The sequence below is a fragment of the Lithobates pipiens genome, unplaced genomic scaffold, assembly GCF_037356315.1.
Source record: "Lithobates pipiens isolate NorthernLeopardFrog02 unplaced genomic scaffold, aLitPip1_a1.2 Scaffold_30, whole genome shotgun sequence".
Taxonomy (NCBI): Eukaryota; Metazoa; Chordata; class Amphibia; order Anura; family Ranidae; genus Lithobates; species Lithobates pipiens.
The window spans coordinates 57944153-57968053 of NW_027507791.1; the positions used below are offsets into that span (position 1 = coordinate 57944153).

Sequence of the window (23901 nt, forward strand, 5' to 3'; positions counted from 1 at the left end):
CCTGGCTGACTCTCTCCTCCATATCTGATATACGGGCCGCAGTTTTCTGTACTTCATTTTTAAGATTTATCCCATCTTCTCTTATCTGCTTTAATTGGTCTGATACATCATCCAATGATAATTTACATGTATTCACCGCAGAAAGAATTTCTTTTAGTGATGGTTCTTTACCTTTTGCCCAAATTTCTCCTTCTGTACTTATCTCAGTGTCCCATCCAGTCCCCCTCTCCAAGGAGAGATTACTCACGGACGCTTGTGCTTCCGATATTCCACCCATTACACCCGTAGTGTCCGACCGGACTGCCACACATATTACTTTGTTTAAACTTGTCGGCTCTATTTCGGTCGTCAAACCCTGACTTTTCCTTCCGACCGTTTGCACGACTGCAGTACTCTGCGGCCGCCCCTCTCCGACTTGCACGTTCTTTCTAGGTGTTTGATTTGGGGTCTGATTAGGCGTATGGGCATATTGCTCCAGTTTAGAAGCGACGACAGCAGCAGCAACGCCTGTCCGCCCGGTCGAGTGGCCAGCCTTATCTTTGGAACTACGTAATGTTTGTATTCCATTATGTGCGGTCGCCTCCTCCACCCCCCTTTTCCTAGTCATACCTTCGGGTCTTACGTCTCTTCCACCAGGGGGGAGGTATCGCTCAATCCCTCCCTTCGCTTTGCGTCCCTCTCTCACAGGGTTTCTTACGTGGGGATCGATGTTCCTCTATGGGAGAGCTTCCTATGGCGACCTCCACATATCTCCACTGTCGCGCCGTTCGAACAACCGAGTGTACCGTTAAACTCGCTTTCGTGGTGTCACGGCTTCACAGCGTCCCCTCGTTTCGGCTCCACAACGCTCGGCTTCTCCTTCCCTCCTCCTCCTCCACACTACCTTGGCAGCATTAGTCTCTGGAGCGAGCGGTAGGTCTGAGCCCGCCGCGACCTCTCACCCTGACATCCGGTCATGCCCCTAGTAGGGATGTTGAATGGCCCCCCTTGGCTTACATTCAAGTGAGGGCCCCACTTTCATCCCGACTCATCTCACAAGTGTCATGTGCAGCCTCCCCAGTGCCTGGTAGCGTGATCTCATGCTGTGTGTCAGATCTAAATTGCCATGCAGCCACTGTAACGATGTCCCGCCTCCTAGACGGCCTCTTGTAATAGACGGCACTCTGATCCAATGCTAGGAATCACTGTGCCGTGTGTCATAGGAGGTGGGACATCATTACATCGGCTGCACTGCAATTCAAATCCAGCTCTGACACATAGCGTGACATCGCATTACCAGACACTGGTAGGCTGTACATGATGGGCACTGGTAGGCTGTACCTGATGGGCACTGGTAGGCTGTACCTGATGAGCACTGATAAGCTGTACATGATGGGCACTGGTAGGCTGTACCTCATGGGCACTGGCAGGCTGTACATGATGGGTACTGGCAGGCTGTACCTCATGGGCACTGGTAGGCTGTACATGATGGGCACTGGTAGGCTGTACCTGATGGGCACTGGTAGGCTGTACCTCATGGGCACTGGTAGGCTGTACATGATGGGTACTGGCAGGCTGTACCTCATGGGCACTGGTAGGCTGTACCTGATGGGCACTGGTTGGCTGTACCTGATGGGCACTGGTTGGCTGTACCTGATGGGTACTGGTAGGCTATACCTGATGGGCACTGGTAGGCTGTACCTCATGGGCACTGGTAGGCTGTACATGATGGGCACTGGCAGGCTGTACCTGATGGGCAGTGGTAGGCTGTACCTCATGAGAACTGGCAGGCTGTACCTCATGGGCACTGGCAGGCTGTACCTCATGGGCACTGGCAGGCTGTACACGAGGGGCACTGGCAGGCTGTACACGAGGGGCACTGGCAGGCTGTACACGAGGGGCACTGGCAGGCTGTACATGATGGGCACTGGCAGGCTGTACACGATGGGCACTGATAGGCTGTACCAGATGGGCACTAGCAGGCTGTACCTGATGGGCACTAGCAGGCTGTACCTAATGGGCACTGGCAGGCTGTACCTGATGGGCACTGGTAGGCTGTACATGATGGGCACTGGCAGGCTGCATTCCATGGGCATTGGTAGAAGGTATATTATGAGCCCTAACACAGGCTGCTCTATGGAAACAGTCAAGTCATCACCGATGCCTCAATTAATGTAATTTTATTGATATCTATTTTTATTTTTGAAATTTACCAGTAGCTGCCACATTTCCCACCCTAGGCTTATACTCGAATCAATACATTTTTCCATTTTTTTGTGGTAAAATGAGATGCCTCCGTTTATATTCGCGTCGGCCTACACTCGAGTATATATGGTTGAATACTCTTACTGGACAAGGTGGACTCATGTGCCAGCGGCAGTGAGTCAATCGAGCTTATGGCGACAGGAGCCCGGAACTCCAATGCTGTACTCTGGAACTCCCATGGGACAGGATGGAACTGGAACCCGGTTGCCAAACGATCCAGATGTAGGTAGTAGGTATAAAAGCATTCTCATCAAAACTCTCAAACTGGAGCAGAAAAAAATGTAGTGCAGCTATATTCTATGATGGTTTACAGCGCTACACTCAAGTGCCCCTTACCTCAAGATAGGCCCATTTGGCCAAAAATGTTTTTTCTTTTTTTAAATCACAAAAAAAAAAATTATCAACTTCAAGGGTCGTGGCTCGGCGACCAGGGGACACAGAGACCCCAAATGTGGGGATTAGGTAGCTGAAGACCTACCCAACCACTGATCAAAATCCACTATCATCTATGGTTCTGGAGATATGGGGCTCCTTGCACAGCCTGTCAGAAGCTACATACAGAGCAGCCAGTTTAAATAAAATGTGGCACACTCTGTTTGCAGCGGACTGAGAGGATGAGCTCACAGTGCCTCTCCTCACTTCTTGTCACAGGCACTGAGCTCATTGGACAGCTTGGCACATGCAGAGTATGACAGGCCTGTCCTGCCTGTCAAACTCGCCTATTGATTTCAATAGGGCCACTCTGCAACTGCAAGCCAAACTCACAGTAGCAGCAAAGTTCAACAATGTAAAACTACCATTCAGCAAAGTCACGTGCTTCGGTCACTAAGAAAATGACGCCGGACTGGAAGCTACATGCTCCAGTCACTAAGAAAATGACGCCGAACTGGAAGGCACATGGTCCGGTCACCAGGAAAATTATGCCGGACAGGAAGTCACGTGCTCCAATCACCAGGAAAAGGATGCTGGACCGGAAGTCACATGCTCCAGTCACTAAGAGGATGACGCCGGACTGGAAATGACATGTTCCGATCACCAGGAAAAGGATGCCGGACCGGAAGTCACATGCTCCGGTCACTAAGAAAATGATGCCAGACCAGATGCCACATGCTCCAATCACCAGGAAAATGACACCGGACCGGACGTCACATGCTCCAATCACCAGGAAAACTACACCGGACCGGAAGTCACGTGCTTCGGTCACTAAGAAAATGACGCCGGACTGGAAGTCACATGCTCCGATCACCAGGAGAATGACGCCGGACCGGAAGTCACATGCTCCGATCACCAGGAGAATGACGCCGGACCGGAAGTCACATGCTCCGATCACCAGGAGAATGACGCTGGACCAGAAGTCACGTGCTCCGGTCACTATGAAAATGATGCCAGACCGGAATCACATTCTCCGGCAGGGGTGTTGCTAGGTCTACAAAAGATCTGGGGCTAGAGTCCATAGCAGTGTAGTAAAGACAGTCATATGCTTGGGCGGGCATACATATATATATACAGTAATATACGTGCGTGTGTATATCCCCAGAGAGCCCCCCACTTACATCAGGGTCCCCAGAGAGCCTCCTCTTTACATCAGAGTCCTCAGGGAGCCTCCCCTTACATCAGAGTCCTAGGAGAGCCTTCTCCTTACATCAGGGTCCTAAAGAGAGCCTTCCCCTTACATTAGGGTCCTAAAGAGAGCCTCCCCCTTACATCAGGGTCCTAAAGAGAGCCTTCCCCTTACATCAGGGTTTCCAGAGAGCCCTCCTTACATTAGGGTCCCCAGAAAGCCCCACCATTAAAATCAGGGCCTCCAGAGAGCTTCCCCCTTGCATCAGGGTCCCCAGAAAACCCTCCATTTCCTTAGCCTGAGTGTATTTTATATAAAGCAGCAGGTTACTTTTACGTGTCTATATATTTTTTTTATGATTTAATAATAGTTTTTTTGGAATACAAGTCCCCTTTACAGCTTATAGAAGGAAGATTTCACAAGAATAAGGTGTTTTGTGTTGAACTAACACTTTTAAAGGGCTGTCTGGAGGAAGGGGTTATATTTGTCTCCTAATATTTTGGGGGCAAATTAATTTCTCCTACCGCCGTGCATTTTAAAAGTGTCCCGGTATGAGTGCCAGCGCCGTATTGCAATGCTTCAATAGCCTGCAGCATTTATTTATTTTTTTGTCAGAAACTCAGGCTTCCAGGAATTGTGCTAGTCTAAGTTTTACCTGAATGACTAACACACCCAAGAAGAAAAAAAAAAAAAAACAAGCCCGTGCAACAAAAGAAATACGATTGTGATTGGCTTCAGAACTCATCGGATAATCTTAGGTCCTTCCAACCTTTACCCTCCCCCCAGCACAGTGCTGAAGCTCTATTGGTGTTTCGTATAGTCGCAGTATTTCCTGTTTTGCTGCTACATTGGGAAATTGTGAAAGCGTTCTCATTTCCTGGTTGTTGCTGTAGTCATATACAGGACGGAGAGTCACCATGTTCCTCCGTCGGCTCCAGCTCTTATTTAAAGAAAAGACGTCTACACTCCAGGTGAAGTCCCACTATGGACTCTCCCACACGGTAAGATCACGGAGACGTGACTCGGTAATGATTGTGAGTTTATCTGTAGGGTTGTGACCTGTTAGATTTTTTTTTTTTTTTTCTTTAAGCCCTTAGACTGCAGAAGAAAAATCTACATGTGTATGGGCAGATTCAGAGAAGGCCTTCATCAGGCCTTAAAAACTAGAGGAGGGGGCACTGAAGCAGAGAGAAGTACAGACCGGACCGAGTGGGTGTGGGACTCACAACTAGAGGAGAGTGGGGTGGAGAGGAGAGGGACAGGCTGTGTAGAAGTAGATGGAAGGAGACGAACGCTGAACAGAGTAGTGATGTCCAGTTCATGAATGAATCGTTCTTTTGAATCGATTCTTTTCAGTGAACTGGATGAATCGATTCTTTTCAGTGAACTGATTCGTTTGAAACACTCTGCACTCAGTACATAGCAGAGCAGCAGAGCTGGCAGTGGTAATATGATCCTAGAGTGAGAGAGCTCCGCCCCTCCCTGCAACCAATCAGCTGACTCAAAGCACAGCGACACTCAGGAACTGGATACAAACTTAAAACAAGAGCCAAGAGTACACAGTACACCGAGTTAAAGAATCGTACAAGTTACCGAGTTAAAGCGGGAGTCCACCGGGACTCCGCGTTTTTTTTTTTTTTAAAAGCCAGCAGCTACAAATACTGCAGCTGCTGGCTTTTAAAATAGTGACACTTACCTGTCCAGCGCGCCCGCGATGTCGGCACCCGAAGCCGATTGCTAGATCGACACTCGGGTGCTGCCGCCGCCATCTTGGGTATGGGAATCAGGAAATGGAGCCTTTCGGCTTCATTTCCCAGTTCCCTACTGCGCATGCGCGAGACGCGCTGCGCAATGAGGATGGTCCCCGCTGCCTCTGGGAGCTGTGTGTTTCCCAGCAGGCAGCGGGGGACTTGCTGAAGGGGGCGGGCGCTTGCGGAAAGGGGCGTAACGTACGCCCCTTTCCGCAGAGAGCTAGCCCGGAAGTGGGTGCAGTTACCTGGATTATCCAGGTAACTGCACCCCCCTCCCCCCTGAAAGGTGCCGATTGTGGCGCCGGAGGGGGGAGGAATCCGATAAGCGGAAGGTCCATTTTAGGGTGGACCTCCGCTTTAAAGAATCGTACAAGTTACCGAGTTAAAGAATCGTACAAGTTACCAAGTTAAAGAATCGTATCAGTTTTTAGAACACAGTACACTGAAAGAACCACGAGTCCCCACCAGTAAAACAATACACTAAACCAGGGACCTGCAATTAGCGGCCCTCCAGCTGTTGCAAAACTACAAGTCCTATCATGCCTCTGCCTCTGGGTATCATGCTTGTGGTTGTCAGAGTCTTGCTATGCCTCATGGGAATTGTAGTTCTGCAACAGCTGGAGGTCCACTAATTGCATATCCCTGCACTAAACCAATGAGGTAGCAGCAGTGATCAGGTGGTACGGACAGCCTAAGGCCCTTTCACACTCATGCGACTTGTCCTGCGACTTGAGACTGCAAAGTCACATGACAAGTCACACCCCGTGATTTCCAACGAGTTCAGTTCATATCTGTGCGACTTCAAAGTAGTTTTTGTACTACTTTTGTCTGACTTTGATGCGACTTGTGGCAGAGACCTCAAGATTACACAGACATTGCTTCAAGTCATGGCAAAAATCATGGCAAAAGCACTTGACTTTCAAGTCGCACAAGTGTGAAAATAGCCTTAACGATTGGATTTTACTACCAGGGGTACTTCACCCATGGTAGTGGTAGTAAAATCTGATCATCATTCCTGCGCATGCGCTGTAAAGACTATGGGAAAATCTGATGGCTAGCAATGTTAACTGTGAAGTTGGCCCATCAGAATGCAGTTCACATGCACAAAAACCCACTTTTCATTTAGGCTCCATTTCCACTTGTGCAACTTGTCCTGCGACTTTGTACTCTATGATTTCCAATGAGTATTATTCGTATCTATGCGACTTCAAAGTAGTCCCTGCACTACTTTGGTCCCACTTTGATGCAACTTGAGATCCATAGACCTCCGGAATACACAGGCATTGCTTTAAAGTCGCATCAAAATTGCGGCAGAATTGTGCAACTTTCAGGCTGCGTTAGCCTGAAAAGCCAGAAAGTTGCACGATTCTGCCACGACTTGAAGCCATGCCTGTGTATTCTGGAGGTTTATGGACCTCAAGTCACATTACAATGGGACCAAAGTAGTGCAGGGACTACTCTGAAGTCGCTGTGACTTGAAGTCGCACAGATATGAATGGTACTCATTGGAAATCGGGTACTTCTTGTCATGCAACTTTGCAGTCCCAAGTCGCAGGACAAGTTGCACAAGTGGAAACAGAGCCTAAATGAAAAGCGCGGTTTGTGTGCATGTGAACTGCATTCTGGGGCAACTTCACAGGTAACATTGCTATCCATCAAATTTGCGGAAACCTAGGCTCAGGGCCGGTTCACACTGCAGCATAGTGCAAATCGCAGGCGATGTCCGTGCAATGTGATTTCAGCCATACAGATAGTATGGTTGAAATCGTATCGCATTCGGACTAAACTCGCACAGGACCCTTTTTTTGGTCCGCACCAGAATCGGACCGCATAGCACTCATGCGATCCGATTCATGTCCAAACTGACACTTCGCAGTGCGACATGCGAACTGAAATGGGGGTGCCATTAACATTGTATGACACTCCCCAGCAGTTCGCATGTGTCGTTGTGAACTGTTGTGCGAGTCTGGTGCGATGCAGGAACCCGTCGTGGAATCGCAGGGTTCCCGCATCGCACAAGTGTGAACCCAGCCTAACACAGCTGTTTGTGTATCACCAAAATGCATGACACTGAGCTAATCTGACAACAATGGAATAATTGTCAATTGACAACAATTGTGCTCTGCGCCCATGAATTAAATCAAAGTAAACATTACCAGGACCTGCCAACCTTCTGTGTGAATCAGTCTTCTGATTCTACTCATTTAAGAAGGTTGAATCAGAGCTTCGGTTCACTTGCTTGTCAGTAGACTCAGCAAGTGAACCGAAGAACCGAAGAATCGATTCATTGAATCGGCTCATTTCAGTGAGCAGTTCGAAATAAACCGATTCACTTTAAAGATCCGACTTCCCATCACTAGAACAGAGAAGAGGAAGAGCAGGTTGGGGGCTGGACGCATTTTTAGATCTGACAGTAAAAGGGGAGGAATTTCAGGGCGGAGCTGACAACAAAGAAACTTATTATGTGTCAGAGATATGATGTTCAGCACTTGAGGATTTAAAAAGCTCCTTCAGAACTTCTCCTGATCACTCCTGTTATCATACTTTACTATGCATAGATCTAAAATGGATCTCACCATCCCACCTCACTACTACATTCTGCTCGGTGAGTACATAGTAATAGACGATAGGAGATGTCAGTAAATTGCATAAAGAACTGTTACTTATTATTTTTATTTTTCATTTTTCATTTATAACAAAATGAAAAGTACAGGACATCAGTAGTATATTCTGCATGCTGTTATGATTAGGCATAACAAAGCGTGGCTACTAATAGAGCGGAATCAGTTATTTGCTGGTGTTGAGTAATGCCCTGTACACACGGTCGGACATTCCGATGAAAAAAAAAATCCGTCAGATGGATTCTGGCCCAACCTTGTCTTGCATACACACGGTCGCACAAAGTTGCCGGAAAATCCAAAGTTCCCGGAAAATCCGAATCGTTCAGAACGAGGTGACGTAAACCACGTACGACTGGACTATAAAGAGGGCAGTAGCCAATAGATTTCGTCTCGTAATTTATTCTGAGCATGCGCGCCACTTTGTCCGTCGGAATTCTCTATGCACGATCAGAATTGAAACGATCGGATTTCGTTGTCGGAAATTTTTTTAGATCCAGATCCCAAACTTTGTGTGTCGGAAATTCAGACGGAAAAAGTCAGATGGAGCCCACACAGGATCGGATTTTCTGACAACACGATCCGATCGCACATTTTCTGTCGGAAAGTCCAACCGTGTGTGCAGGGAACTAGGCTCAACGTACAATCAGCTTCTTTTGAGTTACCAAAACTACCCACCTAAACTATTCATTAAAACTTTATCCAATCAAGCAGGCTCTTGCATTGCATACTTGTTGGTAGATCTAAAGGATATGGTACAATCAGATTGTAACATGTGTGGTGAGCCACACTGCAAGAATGGATGTGGTAGGTGTGTTTTATAAGCATGTTATTTATTAAGGAAGGGAAAAGAGAGAGGAGAATTACAAGGTGGTTGAAGGCAGAACACATACTATTTCTATTACAATGGACAGTAGCTGTATAATACAATCTGTTTTATAGAACTGCAGTTCTATGTTCCAGTAGTAAAAGTTTGTCCATTGTGGGTCCAGGAGGGTAAAGTGAAAAAGTGAAATCACACAGCAACACATACTACATGTATTAGATACACATCTGCATAAGTCCGTCTTGCTACAGAGGGGTATTTAAGGTAAGAGTTGTGAATTTGTGGATCGATCTCCTACAATAACTCTTCTAGTCAATTGAGTAGATTGTATAAAATAAGAGGTACATGTGATAGTAAATGCACAATATATACAGTAAATGAATATTCATATTTTTAATGCTTTATAAGTTTTTTCTTATTTTTTTTGTATAACTATGTATCTGAATAAAACTAAACTGCAAAATGTTTTTCCAGCTCTGCTCTACAAAAACGTTGCTGCCAATCCTGAATTTACTGCGGTTTCCTCCGAGATTAGTTTGTGTGGATTTTCGTGTATAGAAGATGTTTTTTATGATCTTATAAAAGAGCCTGAAGAGCACCTTGTGTATGTGTCTTGTAATACCTGGATGCAACAGCGTTTCAGAAAAGGAATCGATGTGAATAGCAGCACTGGGTGTTGCAAAATCAAAAATGTACAGAAAAGTGACAGCGGAGTCTATGACTTGCTCGCCACTAAGGAAAGTGGACATCGAGTAAATGTTTTGCATAAGGAATGTAGAGTCATAGGTAAGTGCATTATTATCTTTTTCCTAATGCTCCATCTTCCATCTCGGCAGTAAGTTAAAGGGGCACAATACTTCAAGGGGCACAATACGTAAAGGGGCACAATACATAAAGGAGCACAATACATAAAGGGGCACAATACTTAAAGGGGCACAATACATAAAGGGGCACAATACTTAAAGGGGCACAACACATAAAGGGGAACAATACTTAAAGGGGCACAATACATAAAGGGGAACAATACTTAAAGGGGCACAATACATAAAGGGGCACAATACATAAAGGGGCACAATACATAAAGGGGAACAATACTTAAAGGGGCACAATACATAAAGGGGAACAATACTTAAAGGGGCACAATACATAAAGGGGCACAATACTTTAAGGGGCACAATACATAAAGGGGAACAATACTTAAAGGGGCACAATACGTAAAGGAGCACCATACTTGTATGCATTTTTTTTGCCTGTAGGATGCGTTTATATGAAACTAGTTCCGTTCTGGAAGACCTGGAGGCTAGTAAGCACTCTGCTGTGGAACTCTGCTGAATTGATTGCCCTATTATGCCCTGTGATGGCATGTCTGGCATCAAAAGCTAGATATGCAACTCTGAATCCAAAGGTCCACAATTCCAACAATCTTCCCTGTAGGATGAGGATTGGTCTCAACCCTACTAAATAGTTACTTTGGGGATAAGTAGAGGCAGTGGCGTAACGTGGGTTGTCAGCGCCCGGGGGAAGGCAAGTCATTTTCGCCCCCTAATGTGTGGACATTTAGCACTCCCTTTCCTTCCTACAATAGTACTGACCTGCCTGATTCCGACGCTGACCACTATGCTGACCTACCTGATTCCTACACTGACCACTACGCTGACCTACCTGATTCCTACACTGAGCCCTACACTGACCTACCTGATTTCTATACTGGCCACTATGCTGACTTACCTGATTCCTACACTGACCCCTACACTAACCTACCTGATTCCTATACTGACCCCTACACTAACCTACCTGATTCCTATACTGGCCACTACACTGACCACTACACTGACCACTACATTGACCATTACACTACACTGACCACTACACTGACCTACCTGTCCACTACCCTGACCACTACACTACCCTGACCACTACACTACACTGACCCCTACACTACACTGACCACTACACTGACCTACCTGTCCACTACACTGACCACTACACTACCCTGACCACTATGCTACACTGACCACTATACTACACTGACCACTACGCTGACCTACCTGATTCCTACACTGAGCCCTACACTGACCTACCTGATTTCTATACTGACCCCTACACTAACCTACCTGATTCCTATACTGGCCACTATGCTGACCTACCTGATTCCTACACTGACCCCTACACTGACTTACCTGATTCCTCTACTGACCCCTACACTAACCTACCTAATTCCTATACTGACCCCTATACTAACCTACCCGATTCCTATACTGACCCCTACACTAACCTACCTGATTCCTATACTGGCCACTACACTGACCACTACATTGACCATTACACTACACTGACCACTACACTGACCTACCTGTCCACTACCCTGACCACTACACTACCCTGACCACTATACTACCCTGACCACTATACTACACTGACCATTACACTACACTGACCTACCTGTCCACTACCCTGACCACTACACTACCCTGACCACTACACTACACTGACCCCTAAACTACACTGACCACTACACTGACCTACCTGTCCACTATCCTGACCACTACGCTACCCTGACCACTACGCTACCCTGACCACTATACTACACTGACCACTACACTACACTGACCACTACACTACACTGACCACTACACTACACTGACCATTACACTACACTGACCACTACACTGGATTACCTGTCCACTACCCTGACCACTACACTACACTGACCACTACATTACACTGACCACTACACTACATTGACCATTACACTACACTGGCCTACCTGTCCACTACCCTGACCACTACACTACCCTGACCACTACACTACACTGACCACTACACTACACTGACCATTACACTACACTGACCATTACACTGAGCATTACCAATGGTAGAGTTTTATTTAAAAAATTAAAAACAAAGTTTATACTCAAAAATGAGCACGTAAGAAAGGCTTGTCAAATGGTGAGTCTGCGTCTCTGGACACCTGCAACCCCGACTTGATGTCGAGGGGATCAGATGACATCCCAGACCATTACACTACACTGACCATTGCACTAGTTTTCTATTTAAGATACATTAATAGTTTAGTATATTCAGCATGAAATGGAGCTTAGTTATGTAGCATGAGGCTGTATATTCTGCAATATTTAAATTTTTGGTAAACTCATTCAATGAATCCAAGCTCTGCAAGCTGAGATAACATGCACTGCATTGATTCATTCACACAATGTCACAGTAACAATGAGATAAAATAAAGTTCAGGAATATTTGTTTATCCCATTGTTCTGCAAAATCTACTGTATGTACACTACAAACTGTATGACTGAATCAGTTCTGATATCGCTGTTTTACTAACCTGACAGCTTATTATTCTAAATAGAAAACCTTAATTTTGTTTGCAAATATTAAAGATTCTAACTACCAGCAAGAATGATTCCTTACAATTAAAGAGCACCTGTCATTTCAGATCCATCATGGCAGTGCCGGTTAGCGGGCATCCACTCACCCGCTGCCGCCATGTCCCTCACTTTGTTGTGTCACTGCTGCATCACCAGCCGCCCCATTAAAGTGAATGAGAATGTCAGTGAGTCAACAGCGGGTCAGAGGAGGAGCCGCTGCAGGACAGAGATGACAGTTGCTCTTCAAAAATGATGATTTAAATCGAGTGGATTTAAAATCCACCCTGATTATGATATCATTTATTGGCTCTTTGAGTAGATTGTGGAATACCTGTTGGCCATACCCAACATAAAGCATGAATGTTGACATCTTCACCACTTCTTTTATAGATCGAATCAGAAATGTTACCATCACTCCTGAAACATTGGGAGAGAACATATCTCTAAGTGTTCATTATGAAGGGGATTCACCAACCCACATTATCTGGAGTAAGAATGGAGAACTATGGCCCGAGGGTCATTTCCTAAGTGATGATAACAGCACTCTTACTCTTCCTGGAAGTGCTGCTGGAATATACACAGCGACTGTAATGAACCCTGTTAGTAACATGAGCGTGGAGTACACTATTCAATATACAGGTAAGAGTAGATACAGCACATGCTTTATATATTGTATGTTTTGTCCCGGTATCTGTTTTTCTTATGTGCCACCATGGTCACCATTACCATCTGGCTGTTGCCTATAGATCTCTTCCTTTACAAGTTTATTTTCCCATTTTGTTCCCTTTTGTTGTGTTCTATTTCTCACTCTTTGTCTTCCTCTTTTTCTTTGTGTCACCCCAGTAAAAGATATGTAGAGGCCACTTCTTGACTTCTGTTGCCATCTAAGGTATATCTACAGCCTGGCATTACCCACATTAAACCCTGAACCTCTCTTTTCAACCTTTACATCACATCCCACCATTATTTGTTTTCTTCTTATACCAATAAACAGATTTTTCTACTATGTTTTTTTACTGGGGCACCTGGAGAAATCTTCACTGCAGGGATGCCCGTCCTCTTCCTGGCTCTGAGACTCCAGTGCTGCAATGGTTGACAACCTCAGACAATAAAGCTGTAAAGATGGTCTGGCAAGGACCCCCTCCTCCTCCACCTCGTCCTCCTCCTCCTCCTCGGAGAAAAGTTCTTTCATTGCTTTCACTGCCTGTAACATAATCCATGAATTGGAGAGATTCTGACCAGTCACAGGATTCTCTCCTTCATTCACAGGCAGTGTAATCAATTAAAAAACTTTTTTAAATAAAGGTATAAAAGGAGGGAGGGGTCCCTGTCAGACCAGCCTAACTTCTGTTCTACCAGAAGCTGTACAGCATTGCAGTGCAGGAAGTTTTGAGCCAGGAAGAGGACGGGTCATCCCTGAAGTGGTGATTTCTTCAGGATCCAGCTGCCTGTACAGCATGGGATAGATATATTATAGGTAAATAATATGACTAAAGCTGTTGGAATTTTTTTTTTTTAAACTGCTGTCGCCATCTTCATGATTGCATCACAACTTGATGAATCACTAACTCAAAAAATGTGGGTATTGAGACATCTACTCATGCTTGTGCAGGGTTAGTAACTCACAAGGCAAGGATAAAGAGGACAGACCCTGCAGATTGAAGAAACAGTGACTTCCATCTTTGCATAGTTTTAGATTATCTTTAATTGTATGGAGTTTAATTTAGAGGCAGGTTTTCTTGATAGTGTGCGACCAACATTAAAGTTGATAGCTTAAACCTGGCAAACAGTCAAGAGAATGATGGGATACAGGGGACTTACAGAATACTCACCCATCTGGAATAATAAAAACTTGCAAGAACTTCTTACTATAGGGAAGAATAAGGATTGGGAGAGACACGGAATAAATTGGTTAGCTCAACTGTATGAGAGGAACATCTTAAAATCATTTATAGAGCTGAGACAAGAATATGGGATACCAAATAAGTCATTTTAGCCCTTGTACACACGGTCGGAGATTCCGGCGGAATGTGTCCTATCGGACCGTGTTGTCGGATAATCCGACTGTGTGTGGTATGCATCGGACTGATTCCGTCAGAATATCCATCGGACCCAATTTTCCAACTTGCTGGAAATATTTTCCGACCAACTGCTTCGATCGGACATACTCCGATCATGTGTAGAGAATTTTGATCGGACCAAGTGCCACGCATGCTCAGATCAAATTCCTACATCAAAGCTATTGGCTACTAGCCTGAACGTAGTCCCATCGTAACGAAATTACGTCATCACGTTCTGAATGATCTGATTTTTCGACAACTTAGTGCGACCGTGTGTATGCAACAGTTTCGGACAAGATCCGACGGACAAAATCCAATGGACAGAATCCGACGGATTTGGTTGTCGAAATGTCCTACCGTGTGTACAAGGGCTTACAGTTATTTACAGATCAGACATGCCTTGGGCAATCAGTTTAACAACTATACACCAGAATGGTGCGAGAGTCGCCTTCTCCAAAGAATAATTAAAGCAGATACTAATAAGGGCTTAATATCAGTAGTGTACTCGCAAATAATGGGTAAATGTAATGATAAGGAAAGGTCTTTTAAGAACAAAATAAGATGGGAAGAGGACGTTGGAGAAATTACAGCAGAGCAATGGGCAAGGATCTTAGAATTTGGACCGTTGGTGTCGGTCTCTCCCTCGCGAAAAGCATCCCACCTTTTTTTATTGCATAGAGCCTATTATACTCTTAAGAAAATGTACATGTTTGGCCGTCGTTCGGACGACAAGTGCCCTAGATGTACCAAGACGGGGGATCTCATACACATGTTTTGGAGATGCCCAAGGCTGTTTCGATATTGGACAGAGATATATTGAAAATAATTAATATTACGTTTAGGGTCGCGCCGCTTGAATTGGAACCTAGAGCACGCGTCTTGGGCAGGGGTCAAGTCCTGGGGAAAAAAGTGTGGGAACTCCCATCCAAGATCCACTCCCCCACCAAAAAAAAAAAAATGATACGCTCATATACATATATATTTCACAGAAAATACAGTGCAACATTTATTGTAAAGTGCAAGTTTACAAAAACAAAATAAGTTAACTTGTCAAACTAACAGAATAATCACCACAAGAACGAAGGGGGACAGCAAAACGGAGGGGGATATGGAGGAAAACTGGAGAGGGATAGCAGCAGAACGGAGGGGGGCAGTAGCAGAACGGAGGGGGGCAGTAGCAGAACGGAGGGGGGCAGTAGCAGAACGTAGGGGGACAGTAGCAGAACGGAGGGGGAGTGGGGGACACAGCAGCAGAATGGAAGGGGAGTGGGGGACACAGCAGCAGAACGGAAGGGGAGTGGGGGACACAGCAGCAGAACGGAGGGGGAGTGGGGGACACAGCAGCAGAATGGAAGGGGAGTGGGGGACACAGCAGCAGAACGGAGGGGGAGTGGGGGACACAGCAGCAGAACAGAGGGGGAGTGGGGGACACAGCAGCAGAACGGAGGGGGGGGTGGGGGACTGCAGCAGAAGGGAGGGGGAGTGCGGGACAGCAGCAGAAGGGAGGGGGAGTGGGAGACAGCAGCAGAACGGAGGGGAAGTGTGGGACAGCAGCAGAAGGGAAGGGAAGTGCGGGACAGCAGAAGAAGGGAGGGGGAGTGCGGGACAGCAGCAGAAGGGAGGGGGAGTGCGGGACAGCAGCAGAAGGGAGGGGGAGTGCGGGACAGCAGCAGAAGGGAGGGGGAGTGCGGGACAGCAGCAGAAGGGAGGGGGAGTGCGGGACAGCAGCAGAAGGGACGGGGAGTGGGGGACAGCAGCAGAAGGGACGGGGAGTGGGGGACAGCAGCAGAACGGAGGGGAAGTGCGGGACAGCAGCAGAACGGAGGGGAAGTGCGGGACAGCAGCAGAAGGGAAGGGAAGTGCGGGACAGCAGCAGAACGGAGGGGGAGTGGGGGAGACAGTGGCAGAACGAAGGGGGAGTGGGGGAGACAGCAGCAGAACGGAGGGGGAACATGCTCACTGTAACTAACAAAGTGTGTGTGACACACTAACCTGGAAGTTTGTCAATGACTGGCAGGCGGCAAACTCGAGGTAGACCTCTTGGGTGGGGGGACTTGGAGGCTCAGCTCAGGAGAGGAGAATTTGAACTGGAGAAGTCTGGCAGATCAGAGTTGGGCTGCACTGCTGGCAGTGTGCTAGAGCGGCTGTAGGAGTAGTCCGCAGTGGCCCCGGGACTGTCTGGCACTGACTGGGCAGTGGGCACAGGCTGGATCCTTACCAGCAGTAAGTGTGGCTCTGTCTGGTGTGGTGTCTGTGGCTGGCTGCTCTCTCTCGGAGGCGCTGCTCAGCCTTGCAACCAGCATAAGCAGAACACGGCTGCTAATGGGAACTGAGTTCCTGTTGTGGAAAAAGTACAGGAACTGCGTTCCCGCAGGACTTGAGCCCTGGTCTTGGGCTATATAAAAAAAGAAGTTGGGCCAACATGTACAATAATAGCGATAGCCTGATGCCTGTACCAGACAAGAAAATTAATTGCACAGAACTGGCAATCACGGAATCCCCTGACCCCGGAAGAATGGGTTAGAACCAGGGCTTTTTTTCCAGGAGGAACTTGTTGTAACTCAGTTCCACCACCTCTGGCTCAGACCCTTTGGTGCCTGCTCACCACAATCACTTGTAAACACAGAAGTCTGGTTTCTGTGTTTACAAGTGACAGCTCTGCTCTCTGTATGTAATGCAATCCTGGTATTTAATGCCCCTTAATGACCCTCCTACTGTTTTCGTGAAATTTGACTGAACACGCCCACTATTTGATGTGATTTGGATGGTGTGTGTAGGGGGAGGGGTTTGTGGGGTCGCGGTTAAGTTCCAGCACCTATTGTTTGAGAAAAAAAAGCTCTGGTTGGAGCCATTAATAAGTTAGTATGGATAGAAAAAGTAATCCTAACTAGACAAGGTAACTATTGCAAGTTTGTCAAGCTGTGGAAACCCTGGCTGCAAAGAACGAATGTCCCATTGTGAGTGACGGACCCAAAGCAGGATACAAAGACCATTGAGTAGTAACTGAGAGAAAATAAGTATATATTAAGTGCTGGAAATTTAAAAATTAGTGGATATATGGCAAACCGGCATCTTATATGGGGGGAGGGGAGGGATTGGATAGCAGAACATATAAAGATGCATACAATCATATCTGTTGTTAACTGTAAAAATGTAATCTTTTGTATGTTACTTTTTTTTATAATGCTTTTTTGAAAACAATAAAAATGACTTAAAGAGTAAAAGCTGTAAGGAATTTTTTTTTTTTAAAACTACTGTCTCCAAGGCTTTTTTCTTCATGCTTGCATCAAATCTTGATGAATCATTGACTTGAACAAAAGGTGTGTATTGAGACATCTACTCATGCTTGCTCAAGGTTAGTGATTTACAATGTGAGAACAAAGGCTGCAGATTGAAGAAACAACCGTGACTTCCATTTTTTGCATAGTTTTAGATTATCTTTAATTGTATGGAGTTTAATTTCCAAGTAATACACTTTCCAAATAACATTCACTACTTGTTGGAACAAATTTAAGTGATCCAAACACTGAAATGAACCATATATATATATATATATATATATATATATATATATATATATATATATATAATATATAATATATATACACATACTCTTTTATCATAATTCATGTGACATTTGGAATATTTCAATTCTTGTTTTACAGAAAAAGCAACAAACCATCAAGATTTGCCTACTATATATATTGTTGTTTTCCTTGCTGTAGCTGCTGTAGTTGGCTGTGTGATCTGGGTATGTATCTGCCGTCTTTAGACATATATTTTTTTTTCCAATAAAAGTTTTTATTGAGCAAATATAATGTCATAACAAATTAAGTAAAATATTCATTACATTTTCATAGGGCATCCTGCATTACAGCCTTTTTATTTTATTTTTGATTAAAATTCAAATACAGATAATAATACTTTTTCTGTTTATGTATACAGCCCTTATTTACAATTAAACTGTTATAACTATTGATAACTATTGTCTGCCCAACTAAGTTCGTCAGACAATCCGACAGACAGTCCGTTCAACTTTTGAATGAACGGACTTGACCACACACGATGAACAGACAGTCCGCTGAAAACTTGCACGATGACGTGTACAGCACGTACGACGGGACTAGAAAAACGACGTCCAATACACTGCAATGCAACCTTCGGCCGTGTAAATCCTTTCTGAGCATGCGCCATACTTAGTCCGTCCAACTTGCCTACACACGAGCGGACTGTCCGCTGAAACCAAGTTTGGACGGACAAAACCAAGTTTGGACGGACAAAATTACGGAAATTCCGAAAGACAAAGTCCGTCAGACTGTCCGCTGAAAAAGTCCGCTGAAGCCCACACACGAGCGGATTGTCCGCTGAAACACGGTTCAGCGGACTAAGTTGGGCAGACAATCCGCCCATGTGTACGCGGCCTTAGAGTATAAAGAGACTAAACCTAAATCATAAAAAATAAAATAGTAAGATAAAATAAATTAAAGGGGGGGGGGGCAGGGGGAGAAAAAGAGGGGTGAAGGGTGAATAAGGGAGGGTAGAGGGTTTTTAGTTTATTTACTTCTATTGTATATAGATGACTTTTATGTTAGTCAGACAGGTTTGAGAATGATCTACGTTAACTCTAATCGTGGAGTTTGAGTTAGGTAAATCTGGACATTGTTCCTATCTTGTGTAGTCAGCCATTCTGCATCTTGACAAAGGAGTTGGAGTTCTTGAAAATGAACCATGTTTTCCATAACTTGTGGAATTTGTCAGAGTTTTCTGACGCCATTGCCACAGCCTCCTCCATCTTGTAAAGTGAGTTAACTTCAGATAACCATTCTGTTATCGTGGATGCATGTGTTGATTTCCAATGTCTTGGGATAATTGTTTTCGCTGCGTTTAGCATGTGGCAAACCACCGTTTTTTTTTTATTTGTACCTGCTTAGTGAGTAATTGGATATATGTAGCAAACAGCACTCAGGTGTGAATTTCAGCTCAGTTTCGGTTATGGCATGAATCTGAGTGCAGACCTCATCCCAGAAACCACACAGAAGTGGGTAATCCCACCAGAAATGCAACATGGTGCCTTTGTCAGTGCCACATCTCCAGCAGACATCTGTTGCGTCTGGGTACCATGCATGCAACCTGGCTGGGGTAAAGTACCAGTTCGTCAATACCTTATAGGAAGTTTCTTGAGTACCAGTACTGATGGAACATTTGTGTGCAAGGGTAAATACATTGGCCTACTGTTCGTCTGTGAAGGACTTTTTGAGGGCTGTTTCCCATTCTTTCTTATGCCTGTCTGGTTGTTCGTAGCCAGTTGTACATCACAGAGGTTGTCTTACTCACAGATTCCCCTGTGATGCACAACTGCTTGAACCAAGTCTGCTCTCTCAGAAATTGTTGTCTATTGGCAGGGCAGTGGACATAATCATGTAATGGCTTGTACTGCCAATGGGTAAAGTGTTTCGCCTGTAGTTCTGACTTTAATTTGTCAAAAGTCTTAAGTTTGCCCTTGTCTATGCCATGGGTAACAGTCGTGGGAGTATCATCTTCTCTGTGTGGGAAGGACACCGTGGTGTGATCTAATGCAATTTCTGTGTTATGGATTAGTGGCATCAGGGGACCAGGAGTGGAGGCAATGTTATATTGTTGTGACACCGTGTGAAAGATTTATAATGTTGGGCTGATTGTGGGATGTAGTGCTATGTTGGAAGGACGTGCCTCTTTGGTGACCCATGGTAAGAACCTTAGGGGAATCTCAGTCTGTAGGCTTTCTATTCCCACCCAGTCTTTGGAGGAGGCATGACAATTCCAATCAAAAATTCGTATCAGATGTGTCGCATAGTAATAGTGTTTAAAGTGTGGTAGGTTAATACCCCCCTCTGTTTTTTGGTTAGTTAGGGTCAGCATGCTAATGCGTGATTTCTTCCCAGCCCAGATGAAGTCTCTCAATGTCCTGTTCAGTAGGGAGAAGATCTTTTTAGGTAGTCTGATGGGCAAAGTATGAAAAAGGTATAACACCCTGGGCAAAACTGTCATCTCTACTGCCGCCGCCCTCCCAAATCAAGATAATGGCTTGAGATTCCAGAGTTGTAAGTCGCAGGTTGTGTAGAATGGGTGTAAAGACTATCTAGTTCTGGTGTAAGCCATATCTCTAAGTATTTGAGCTTGAGATCTACCCATTTGAAGGGACAATTGGATTTGGCATCTTGGAGTTTCCTGGGGTTTAGGGAGATGTTAAGTGCTTCTGACTTTTCATCATTTATCTTGAAGTTGGACATAATTGGTCACGATTAATAAAACAACAAATTTTTGGTCCAAGAAATCCTCCTCCTCCTGTTCCTGGACTGGACAAATCAATAACTCCAAGGCCAATAATAAAACACATTATCTCCTCCGATTCCGCAACTTGTCTGGTTGACGAACAGCCGTTCAGAAACAAACTGAAAAGTGCTAAATCAAAAGCTCGAACTGAAAAGCGCTAAATGAAAAGCGCGAATCAACACTCACCAAACTTCTACTAACACGATTTTAGCAGAAGGAGCCCAAAGGGTGGCGCTAAAGACCTGAAAAACCATGTTTGTTGGCCGACAATTCCTTGTTTGTATGCAAGACAAAATCCAGGCACACACCTTCGAACAAAAATCTGAGGTTTTGTCTGCGAAAAATCCAATCGTGTGTCGGCTTTATTATTCCTTTCTTTTTTTTACCAGCCTTTGTGGGAATATGATTTCTGATTGATAAAACTGTCACCGTAACACAAGAGATGGGTTAAACCACACAGAATCGAGGAGCAGGTTACCCAGGTGCTGCTTCCCTTGGGGGGTCTGGGGTGAGCAGAATCCAGTGTGATAAACTTTATAGATTGACTTTCACATACAATATGCAACACAAACTAATACCCTTACGCATAAAGTAAATTTGAAGTAGAAAACATTTCACGAATAGAAAATAAAATGTTTGAATAAATCTGGAAACAATTCTCAGGAATAGGTTTTTGCTAACTGACCCCAATTTGTCCGCCTTTCCTTTTTTTTATTGGCTCTGTATAAACACAAATGCTGTCATGTGACATCTTATATACAGTATATTCATTGTTTATAGCAAAAATTTACACTAGCAGTATGCTAAGATGTAATGAATTTATATTTATTGTATTCTACTGTAAGCTGTAATTCTGATTTCAAATTTTTCTTTACTAATTTTTTTTTTATTTTTTTTTATTTTATCTCTTCCTAGTTGAGGAAACGCTATAAAAAGAGAGGAGAAAATGTTGTTATATGAGACACAGATCCTGGACTTTTGGTTAGAGAGTGAAAGACTTGAAGGTCACCGTACTCCTCTGTTGACTATGAATGGTGCTCCACCTACAGCCCTTTGGCCACAGCCAGCAGTCAGTGTTTGCCCTTCCTGGGTGCCTTCTCAGAATTGATTGATATATGCCGTTAAAGTGAAGAGAATGTCCATCCCATTTTTTCTTTTTTATGTGTGTATTTTTTTTTTAACTGATAAATGGATATGGATATTGCTGTATAAAATATCAAAGATGACACCGGTAATTTTAAGGAGGATTTATAGAACACACTTTTTTTAGCTTTAAATAAAATGCCCCAAAATATATTTATTTTATTTGTAAAATCTTTGCTATATGTTATACTGGAAACATAATTTTAGTGTCAACCGGAGAAAATTGCAGTTGTTGGAATTGATGATATTGATGATATCTGTGGAGCTTTGATATGAACTAAAATATGCCTTCTGGAAAAGCAAGTTACAAATGGATCTGTATTAAGGCAGATAAAGATTGTAAGAACTGGACAAATGCCTGAGATTTTATTATTTATTTATTACAGGTATTTACAGTGCCATAAAAAAGTATTTATACCCCTTGAAATTTTCCACATTTTGTCATGTTTCAACCAAAAATGTAAATTTATTTTGTTGGGATTTTATGTGATAGACTAATACAACTTGGCACATAATTGTGAACTAGATGGAAAATGATAAATGGTTTTCAGATTTTTTTACAAATAAAAATGTGAAAAGTGTGGCGTACATTTGTATTCCATCCCCCTGAGTCAATACTTTGTAGAACCTCCTTTCACTGCAATTACAGGTGCAAGTCTTTTTGGGGATGTCTCTACCAGCTTTGCACATCTAAAGAGTGAAACATTTTTGCCCATTCTTTGCAAAATAGCTCAAGCTCTGCCAGATTGGATGGAGAGCATCTTTGAACAGCAATTTTCAAGTCTTGCCACAGATTCTCATTTGGATTCAGGTCTGGACTTTGGCTGGGCCATTCTAACACATGAATATGCTTTTATCTGAGCCATTCCATTGTATCTCTGACTATGTTTAGGGTCGGTGTCACTCTGGAAGGTGAACTTCTACCCCAGTCTCAAGCCTTTTGCAGACTCTAATGCCGTGTACACACGACCGGACTTTTCAACATCAAAAGTCTGACGGAATGATTCCGGCAGACCATTCGAACGTGTGTGGGCTGCAGCGGACTTTTGATTTGCAAAAGTCTGACAGACTTTAGAAATGGAACATGTTTCAAATTTTTCCCGACAGAACTCCGCCGGACCCAGTTCCTACTGAGAAATTCGCTCGTGTGTGTGCTAGTCCGACGGACAAAAACCGACGCTAGGGCAGCTATTGGCTACTGGCTATGAACTTCCTTATTCTAGTCCAGTCGTACGTCATCACGTTCGAATCCGTCGGACTTTGGTGTGATTGTGTGTGGCCAAGTCCGTTCATTCGGAAAGTCCGTCAGAACTCTGTCAGAACTCCGTCAGAACTCAGTCGAAAGTCTGTCAGACTTAGTCCCTCAAAGTCTGGTCGTGTGTACGCGGCATAACAGGTTTTCTTCTTAAGCCTCATACACACTATCAGTTTTTCTGCTGAGTTTTTCCTTCAGATTTAGCATATAAATTGGAACTCCTAAGGTTTGACCTCATATTATATGGCTTTGGTAAATCTGAAGGAAAAACCCAGCAGAAAAACTGATAGTGTGTATGGGGCATAAGATTGTAATAGGTTATGTATCGTGGAAAAATCCGCGCTACCCCCAGTCAATATAAAAAATGATAAATAATAGCTATATAAAAATATGTGACAGCTGAATATATATTATAGTGCTGCAATCTAAACAAAAAACTGAATATTCAGTTTAGGAGTGTGTGTAAAAATGAGAATAGATGCGCTACTAAATGCCTAGTGCAATTTACATAATATCTGTGCTACACCTGTGCTTAAAAGCCAAAAGTGCACTACTAAATAAAATAGGTATGCTGCTACATGCACAATGAAACAAATTAACTGATTGTGAGCAAGAGTTTAGATAAAAAAAACAAAAAATAACGAAACAAAAATGATACAAAAATAGATAAGCATGCATGAACTGTTCTAATCAAAAAACAAACTGTTCTACTCAGAAAAAAGTCCATGAAAGTGAAATGGATATT

General features: G+C 44.3%; 1 protein-coding gene across 1 annotated transcript; it reads left to right on the forward strand.

Moving 5' to 3' along the window:
• The first annotated feature begins 8009 nt into the window (after positions 1 to 8009).
• LOC143942882 (vascular endothelial growth factor receptor 2-like) lies at positions 8010 to 22489 on the forward strand. Its single transcript, XM_077464288.1, has 5 exons — positions 8010 to 8161; positions 9475 to 9786; positions 12777 to 13025; positions 18112 to 18197; positions 21674 to 22489. Exons 1-5 carry the CDS (start codon positions 8107 to 8109, stop codon positions 21716 to 21718), a joined length of 747 nt encoding a protein of 248 aa, XP_077320414.1. The 5' UTR covers positions 8010 to 8106; the 3' UTR covers positions 21719 to 22489.
• Positions 22490 to 23901: the final 1412 nt, after the last annotated feature.